This window comes from Protomyctophum parallelum, assembly GCF_964188405.1.
Source record: "Protomyctophum parallelum genome assembly, chromosome: 9".
In the NCBI taxonomy this organism is placed as follows: domain Eukaryota; kingdom Metazoa; phylum Chordata; class Actinopteri; order Myctophiformes; family Myctophidae; genus Protomyctophum; species Protomyctophum parallelum.
In genome coordinates this window covers 51,713,898-51,723,897 of record NC_139706.1, presented here as the reverse complement: position 1 = coordinate 51,723,897, position 10,000 = coordinate 51,713,898, and the positions used below count along the sequence as shown (strand labels likewise).

The window sequence follows — 10,000 nt, the reverse complement described above, 5'->3', positions numbered from 1 at the left end:
GAGAGAGGTCAGCTGTCTGCACACCTTCTCCATGGACGAGAGACTATCAACTTCCTATGGAGAGAGAGAGAGAGAGAGAGAGAGAGAGAGAGAGAGAGAGAGAGAGGTCAGCTGTCTGCACACCTTTTCCATGGACGAGAGACTATCACCTTCCTATGGAGAGAGAGAGAGAGAGAGAGAGAGAGAGAGAGAGAGAGAGAGAGGGAGTGTAACATTACTCTCCAAGGAGTTAAACGGATTTGTTGCAAAGAGAGGAAAGGAGTTGCATTGTGTGTGTGTGTGTGTGTGTGTGTGTGTGTGTGTGTGTGTGTGTGTGTGTGTGTGTGTGTGTGTGTGTTCGTGCGTGTGTTACCGTGCGGGGACAGTGCACGTATCGTGCGAGGCTGATCAGCAGGTCGTGTGTGATTGGATCCACCAGGTTCCTGAAGCTGGCGTATCGATAGAGGACGTCATCCAATGAGGTGGACTCCATGCCCAGATCCTACACACACACACACACACACACACACACACACACACACACACACACACACACACACACACACACACACACACACACACACACACACACACACACACACACACACACACACACACACACACACAGGAAGGAAGGAAGGATGAAACAGGATATGTAAGGAAGAACAGAATGATTGGTGTGCGTGCCTGAGTGTGTGCTGTTTGAGCGTGCGTGACATATTTTATGACTTTATACTTTTAGAAAGTCACAGAGTTTTATGTTGTGTGAGCTTGTAGATCTGCTAATTATCCCGTCGTGGTAGAAAACGTGTTTAATAAAATATGTAATCAATCAATCAATCAAAACTTTACAGACACGCACACACAGAATCTCTACGATGAGGAAGTGTTTGGACAGTTTGCATTATGATTAATTTGCATATCATTTGCATATATTCAAAATCTACAGATGATGTTATATATCTGTCAGTCACAACTCACAATGACTGACAGCTGTCAGTCACAATGTGAGACATGGGTCTCATTTGAACACTGACACCTGTCAGTCACAATGACTCACAGCCGTCAGTCACAATGACCATTTTTGGACATACCTGTCTGTGTGTCTAATGACCATATTAGGAGTTACCTGTCTGTGTTTGTAATGACCATATTAGGAGTTACCTGTCTGTGTGTCTAATGACCATATTAGGAGTTACCTGTCTGTGTGTCTAATGACCATATTAGGAGTTACCTGTCTGTGTGTCTAATGACCATATTAGGAGTTACCAGTCTGTGTGTCTAATGACCATATTAGGAGTTACCTGTCTGTGTGTCTAATGACCATATTAGGAGTTACCAGTCTGTGTGTCTAATGACCATATTAGGAGTTACCTGTCTGTGTGTGTAATGACCATATTTGGCGTACCTGTCTCAGGGTCTTCAACATCTCCGTGGCCTCGTCTTGCTTGCCTTGTTTGGCCATCAGCATCATTTCCTGGATCATGCTGATTCGTCGCTGGTAGGGAGGAGGCGGAGCTCCAGACTTCAACCAGGAAGCCAGGATGTCTCGGTTTTCTCCGCTTCGCGACGCTCTCTTCCAGCCGTGGGACGGACTCCAACCGGAGCCCGAACCGCTAGGCTCTTTGGTCTGCTTGGCCCCCATTGGCTCAACCACACCTTAATTAGTGCATTCCAAAGTAAAAGTTGTCGGGGGCGGATCAGGTCATTTCAGAATAAAAGCCTGGAGTGGATCAGGTCATTTCAGAATAAAAGCCTGGAGTGGATCAGGTCATTTCAGAATAAAAGTCTGGAGTGGATCAGGTCATTTCAGAATAAAAGCCTGGAGTGGATCAGGTCATTTCAGAATAAAAGCCTGGAGTGGATCAGGACATTTCAGAATAAAAGTCTAGAGTGGATCAGGACATTTCAGAATAAATCAGCTCAGGATTAGCTCAGGATTAGGGTGGGCGTGGCTCGTGGTGGTTGACAGCTCACCTGTCGTCAGTTAGATAAGCCCCGCCCCCTGGAAACACAAACATTCCAAAATATTAAAACGGAAAGTTATTTAACACAAACACTGTCACAATATAGAGCTATTTAACACTGTTACTGAACACACTCTATAGCAATGATTACTGTCACAATATAGAGCTATTTAACACTGTTACTGAACACACTCTATAGCAATGATTACTGTCACAATATAGAGCTATTTAACACTGTTACTGAACACACTCTATAGCAATGATTACTGTCACAATATAGAGCTATTTAACACTGTTACTGAACACACTATAGCAATGATTACTGTCACAATATAGAGCTATTTAACACTGTTACTGAACACACTATAGCAATGATTACTGTCACAATATAGAGCTATTTAACACTGTTACTGAACACACTATAGCAATGATTACTGTCACAATATAGAGCTATTTAACACTGTTACTGAACACACTCTATAGCAATGATTACTGTCACAATATAGAGCTATTTAACACTGTTACTGAACACACTCTATAGCAATGATTACTGTCACAATATAGAGCTATTTAACACTGTTACTGAACACACACTATAGCAATGATTACTGTCACAATATAGAGCTATTTAACACTGTTACTGAACACACTCTATAGCAATGATTACTGTCACAATATAGAGCTATTTAACACTGTTACTGAACACACTCTATAGCAATGATTACTGTCACAATATAGAGATATTTAACACTGTTACTGAACACACTCTATAGCAATGATTACTGTCACAATATAGAGCTATTTAACACTGTTACTGAACACACAGCTGATTTAAAGTCATAATAAACAAAACAACATGGGGGTCGTTAGGAGGAGGGAGGATGCAGCTGCATTGTATCCGAGGAGGAGACACCGTGGCTGGGATGAAATGTTCTGACATCCTCCCTAAACCTCCGGAACAACCTCCACCATGTTTACACTGATATCCTCCATACAGCTCTGACAGACAGACAGACAGACAGACAGACAGACAGACAGACAGACAGACAGACAGACAGACAGACAGACAGGCAGGCAGACAGACAGACAGACAGACAGACAGACAGACAGACAGACAGACAGACAGACAGACAGACAGACCTTGGCTTGTCTTCCAGATTAAATCCAGCAGCGGTAGATATCAGGTCACAGAAAGACAGACAGACAGACAGACAGACAGACAGACAGACAGACAGACAGACACACACACACACACACACAGACAGACAGGCAGGCAGACAGACAGACAGACAGACAGGCAGGCAGGCAGGCAGGCAGACAGACAGACAGACAGACAGACAGACAGACAGACAGACAGACAGACAGACAGACAGACAGACAGACAGACAGACAGACACAGTGGTAGATCAGAATAAATGTTAAATTATAAACAGTAATGTCATATCAAATGAAACGCTGTTGATTCTAATCAAAGCTGATAAAGTGATCCACCAGCTGTCTGTCCTCTGATTGGTTGGTGTAGATTTAGATCCACCGAGCAGGAAACATCAACAACAAGCCGCAAGATCACCCAGCATCCTCCTCACGCACACACACACACGCGCACGCACGCAGGCACGCGCACACAACACACACACACACACACACACACACACACACACACACACACACACACACACACACACACACACACACACACACACACACACACACACTCTCTCTCTCTCTCTCTCTCTCTCAATTCAATGTAAAGAGCTTTATTGAAGATGGCGAATCAGAACATTAATCCTGGATGTCTGGGTAGCTGCTGCCCTCTGGTGGAGGTTATGTGGAACACAGTCTATTTTATAATGATTTAAACAGTGACGTTGTGACGGTTTATTGATTTAATTCTTCATTAGTTATATTGATTGATGGAAATATTTATTAACAGTTTGCAGAATTACAGTACATTTCAAGCACAACTGACTACAAAGACTGTTAACTGTGAGTGGAAGACCCAATTAAGCATTACACTTGTTTACAACATTTAGAGACACAAATAGACACTTCTATATTCATCATAAAGGAGGAAAAAAGGGAAAAGAAACATATACAGTGAGGGGAAAAGGGGTGAGGGGGATTCAGATTTCACGGCGGACATTTTTGAATTGCAGCCGTCCGTATAGGTGCCCTTTGAGAGTGAATTAATAGTTTATTTCGATCTTTTGAGAGGGAGACATTACACAAAAACAGTTTACTTTTAGGTGATCGAAAAGGCATAGGCAGAAGCTTAAAGCTTATTAGTGCCTATCCTTATCTCAACGTATTCCAAAATACTGTTGAAGATATGCATCACAATCAACATATAAACAAAACAAACAAATGCCATTTAACGAAGGAGAATAGAAAATTAAACAAACAAAAAACAAAAAACAAAACAGACAACGAGAAAAAACAAAACAAGGAGGGGAAAAAAGACAAAAACAGACAACGCTACAATGTTATAGCCTACCTTAGTCCAACACTACATGGCATAAAACAAGGCTCAGCTCCCCGCTCATTCCAGGTTATATCTATGCAATAATTCCTGTTTGAGCCTCTTTTTAAATTGTTTTAGGTTGTTGCTTTGCTTTATTGGCTCAGACAAGCTGTTCCACAGCTTAACTCCATGAACAGAAACACACATGCTCTTTAAGGTTGTTCCAACACTTATTTGTTTGAAGTTTAGTTCCCCTCTCAGCTCATACCTCCCATCCCTATCCCTAAACCTTTAGTTCCCCTCTCAGCTCATACCTCCCATCCCTATCCCTAAACCTTTAGTTCCCCTCTCAGCTCATACCTCCCATCCCTATCCCTAAACCTTTAGTTCCCCTCTCAGCTCATACCTCCCATCCCTATCCCTAAACCTTTAGTTCCCCTCTCAGCTCATACCTCCCATCCCTATCCCTAAACCTTTAGTTCCCCTCTCAGCTCATACCTCCCATCCCTATCCCTAAACCTTTTGTTCCCCTCTCAGCTCATACCTCCCATCCCTATCCCTAAACCTTTAGTTCCCCTCTCAGCTCATACCTCCCATCCCTATCCCTAAACCTTTTGTTCCCCTCTCAGCTCATACCTCCCATCCCTATCCCTAAACCTTTTGTTCCCCTCTCAGCTCATACCTCCCATCCCTATCCCCAAACCTTTTTTGTATATTTCCAGGAAGCAGATTATGTCTTGCTTTATATAATAATTGTGCTGTTTTAAAATCAACTAAATCAAAGAACTTTAATGTATGTGAATTTAGAAACAGTGGATTTGTGTGTTCATAGTAATTTACTTTATTGACTATTCTTATTGCTTTTTTCTGCAGTAAATATAGTGGCTGAAGGTTGCTTTTGTATGTGTTACCCCACACTTCCACACAGTAGGTGAGATAAAGGGCTGTATTTTGTGTGTCTTAAGTATCAGGTCTTATTCCCTAACTTGAATAAACTAAAGACCTGGAGGCGTGATCAATGCCATTTCTCTATTCTGAGTGGCCAAAGAGCATTGACCACGCCTCCAGGTCTTTAGTTTACTCAAGTTAGGTAATAAGACCTGGTACTTAAGACACGCAAAATACAGCCCATGGTGTTATAAGGGTGCAATAGAGAGTGTATAGTGATTTAGACTCAAGGACATTTCTTGTTTGACACCAATATTTCTCGTTAATTTAGACCGGATATAATTAATGTGGGGTTTCCAAGAGAACTTATGATCTATTATTACTCCTAAAAACAGATTATCAAAAACTCTTTCTAGTATGATATTATCAATTTTTACCTCAATGTTTGTGTTCATCAGTGGTTTTGAAGGAGTCAAGGGATTTGCATGTCTTAATGACTGTTGGTAGGGCGTTCCACATTTTGGTGGCATAGGAGCGAAAATAATTTAGTCCCTTGTTTGTGCCGAATCTGGGTTGTACATGGTTTGTTGCACACCCTCTGGTGTTGTGGGTGTGGACTTTGTTAACATTAAGGAAGTATTTAGACAGGTACATGGGTATCTTGGTGGTGTATCGAATCTTGTGGACCAGACCCATTGCAAGATGCTGTACTTTGTCGTCGACCCTAAGCCATTCCAGCATGTCAAAGTGGGCAGGGGTGAGGTAATTTATTTATTATAACGGCTGATTCGGTCTGGTTTATTGGCTAGGGGTGAGGTGGGTTAGGGGGGTGAGGCCAAGTAGGAGCCTGACCAGTTTGTTTTGGGAGGTCTGGAGCCTTGTTTTAAGGGCCTTTGAGGTGCTGTGGTACCAGGAGGAGCATGCATAGTCAAAGAAACCTTGTACGAGGGCTCCTGTTAGGGTCTTCAAGGTGGTTTTGTTGACCAGTGAGGAGATCCTGTAAAGGAATCTTGTTCTTTGATTGACTTTTTTGATTACGTTGGTGGCCATTTTAACACCGGAAAGATTAGCCTCCAGGATGGAACCTAGGTAGGTAATTTCATCTTTTCATGTGATAATATTGTCACCCACTCTAACCAAGAAGCCATCTGCCTTGCTGAGATTACTATTCCAAAGAGAATGGATTCAGTTTTTCCAAGGTGTAAGAATAGTTTGTTATCAGCGAGCCAGGTGCAGATTCTACCGAGTTCAGAGCTGAGGGCCTTTTCAACCTGCAGTTTGTTCCTGTCCGAGACTAGCAGTGCAGAGCCAGAGTCATCTGCGAACAGGAACAAGTTGCAGTCACAAGCTGTTGTCATGTCGTTAACATATTATTAGGAATAGTAAAGGCCCTAGTATGCTTCCTTGTGGGACGCCACAGCTCACTGGGAGGGGGGGGGGGGGACAGTGTTCCGTTCACCTCCACCATCTGTTCTCTCCCCTCCAGGTAGGATTGCATCCAGCTCACTGATGTGCTATCAAAACCAATTGCTTTTAGCTTGTTAACCAGTATGGAGTGGTTCACGGTGTCAAAAGCCTTTTGGAGGTCCAGCATGACCATGCCGCAGTATTTTCCAGCATCCACCTCGTGTTTGATGTGGTCGCTCAAATAGAGGAGGCATGTGTCATCAGTGGGATGTTCTGAAGCCAGATTGGAACTCGTACATTAATTTATTAGTGGCAAGATACTTTTCAACCTGTTCATAGCTACTTTTTTCCATCACTTTCGAGATGGAGCTTAGAATAGAAATAGGGCGGTAGTTGTCGGGTTCTATATTTACTCCCTTTCTTGAGCAGGGGGGTTACTTTGGCCAGTTTAAAATATTGGGGGACCTGTCCCTGTTTGATGGAGAGGTTTACTATGTGGGTGATGATTGGAGCTAAGGAAATGGCTCTGAGAAATTTGGAGGGAATATTCATTTTTGTACTTTATTATAGAAGAATATCTTAAGTCTCCAAAACCACTCTCACTCCATCTGGCTCAACAAATCAAAACCACTCTCACTCCATCTGGCTCAACGAATCAAAACCACTCTCACTCCATCTGGCTCAACGAATCAAAACCACTCTCACTCCATCTGGCTCAACAAATCAAAACCACTCTCACTCCATCTGGCTCAACGAATCAAAACCACTCTCACTCCATCTGGCTCAACGAATCAAAACCACTCTCACTCCATCTGGCTCAACGAATCAAAACCACTCTCACTCCATCTGGCTCAACGAATCAAAACCACTCTCACTCCATCTGGCTCAACGAATCAAAACCACTCTCACTCCATCTGGCTCAACGAATCAAAACCACTCTCACTCCATCTGGCTCAACGAATCAAAACCACTCTCACTCCATCTGGCTCAACGAATCAAAACCACTCTCACTCCATCTGGCTCAACTTGATGTTTTGCTTAAACTTCTCCCTCAAAGGAACCACCGAAGGCTTCTCTAAGGCATGGAGACATTTTATAGAATATACCCTTAATATAATATAATATAATGTTATATATAATATATGATATGATATGATACGCACACACGCACGGCACGCACACACACGTGTGCACACACACACACACACACACACACACACACTCACACACACACACACAGACACTTTTCCATATTTTTTTAATAATTAACAATCGTACACAATAAATACAAACTTTTCATTTTTGTATTATTATTTTTTACAACCAATGATATAATAATAATAATATGCATCTGTTTCCATTAACCAATATTGTGGTAAACCATGGCAACCGGACAGCTGTCCCACCAATACTATTTAATTATAATGATTTATAATTATTATACTTATGATACTAATTATAATTATTATCATAATTATAAAGATTTATAATTATTATAATTAGCAGCTTCAGGCAAGCAAAAGATGAACAAAATACAATAAATTATTTAAACTAAATAAAAGGGATTGTTGTAAAAAGGGAGGATTGTTTCAAAGCAATTCCTAACAATAGAAATGTATAAAATGATTTTTATAGGTGACAAAAACCTTTAAACTTCAAAACAAGTTTATTAAAATAATGTTTTCAAGGGATAGTTCAGATGTTTTTAACTTAAGCTGTATGAAATACTTGCCATTAATATGCACAGGGGCCACGCAGTAAAGGTTAATTCATTCACAAAGATTTGCATTGTTGACCTATTTCTAAAATATTAGTGCAACTTTCGTTCAACTTTGACTACCTCTATCATTTTTTGGGCGTAGTGATATGGACACAAAAAACATAGTTCTGTGTGATAGAGGTGTCAAAAACGAAAGCTGCACTAATATTTTAGAAATAGGTCAACACAAATGACGTTAGTTTTGAGGAATAATTTACTTTTACTGTGTGCCCCCCCCCCCCCCCCCCCCCCCCACAAAATGACCGGAACTGCTAATATTTCACTAAAACCAGAGCAGAACTCCCACCACGGGACTCGGGCAATCAATGAATACAGTTGCAACAACTATATTAATGGAAAGTATTTCATACAGCTTAAATTCAAATAATCTGAACTATCCCTTTAAGTTCAGATCTCAGAGAAATCAACACTGTAAAAAAACACAGGCAGGTCTTACGAGGTTCAGGAAGCAATGGGACCGGATTACACTGGACCGGATTACAGTGGACCGGATTACAGTGGACCGGATTACAATGGGACCGGATTACACTGGACCGGATTACACTGGACCGGATTACACTGGACCGGATTACAGTGGACCGGATTACAGTGGACCGGATTACAGTGGACCGGATTACAATGGGACCGGATTACACTGGACCGGATTACACTGGACCGGATTACACTGGACCGGATTACACTGGACCTGATTACACTGCAGGAAGTTAGAAATAAAACGTTTTAGAATTAATAAAAGGTATTTTATAGTTCATAGGATCATATTATTCAGGAAGGTTATAAAATAATGTTTTAAATAAAAAAGTGTTTTATAGTTTAAAGGATCATATTATTTATAAAATAATGTTTTAAATTAAAGGGGGTGGGGTGAATTGAAGGAGTATACTTGACCAAAAAAAAATCCTATTAATTACAAATCACATGGTTGGTTGGGTGGTCCACCATGGTTGGGCCAACATGGGCAGACCAACATGGGTGGGCCACCGTGGGTGGGCCAACATGGGTGTGCCAACATGGGTGGCAGACCAACATGGGTGGGCCACCGTGGGTGGGCCAACATGGGTGGGCCAACATGGGTGGGCCAGACCAACATGGGTGGGCCAACATGGGTGGGCCAACATGCTCTCTAGCGACAGAGAACGTAACTTCGGTGTTCTATCGTCTAAGTGTAATGGGCGCGAGACCTTCAGTACAGGAGAGGATCCAGCCTCTCTCTCTCTCTCTCATGCTGAATTTATTTACATAGGATAAACTCTCACTACATTTATGAGGTTATTCTAATATTATTATAATTACATTATAATGTTATTCTAATGAAACGACAGTAATGTACTGTAACTCTACTAAGATTAATATACACTGAATATTCATGAGATACATACAGGAAGGACTATATATGGCAAAGAGTGGGAGGAGTTTGAGGGAGCGGGATTTGATCCAAGCGGAAAACGTTTTGGCCGGACGTCAGATGATCGATTGATTGAAAACTTTAGTCACAGTTTGTAGAATAACGTGAGGATT

At 41.7% G+C, this 10,000-nt stretch overlaps 2 protein-coding genes across 2 annotated transcripts in view; both read right to left on the bottom strand.

The window, feature by feature from the left end:
- Positions 1 to 1,906, bottom strand: part of lrrc75a (leucine rich repeat containing 75A) — a 14,473-nt gene extending 12,567 nt beyond the window's left edge. Inside the window, exons 1-2 of the mRNA XM_083773372.1 lie at positions 1,388 to 1,906; positions 353 to 481 (exon numbers count right to left, since the gene is read on the bottom strand). Coding sequence (XP_083629498.1) covers positions 353 to 481; positions 1,388 to 1,624 — 366 coding nt within the window. The 5' untranslated portion in view covers positions 1,625 to 1,906. The remainder of the gene's footprint in view (positions 1 to 352; positions 482 to 1,387) is intronic.
- The window catches only part of LOC310863925 (NLR family CARD domain-containing protein 3-like), a gene marked incomplete at its 3' end in the record, with an annotated part of 321,429 nt that overhangs the window by 68,844 nt on the left and 242,585 nt on the right, over positions 1 to 10,000 (bottom strand). The gene's annotated exons all lie outside the window — the stretch shown is intronic.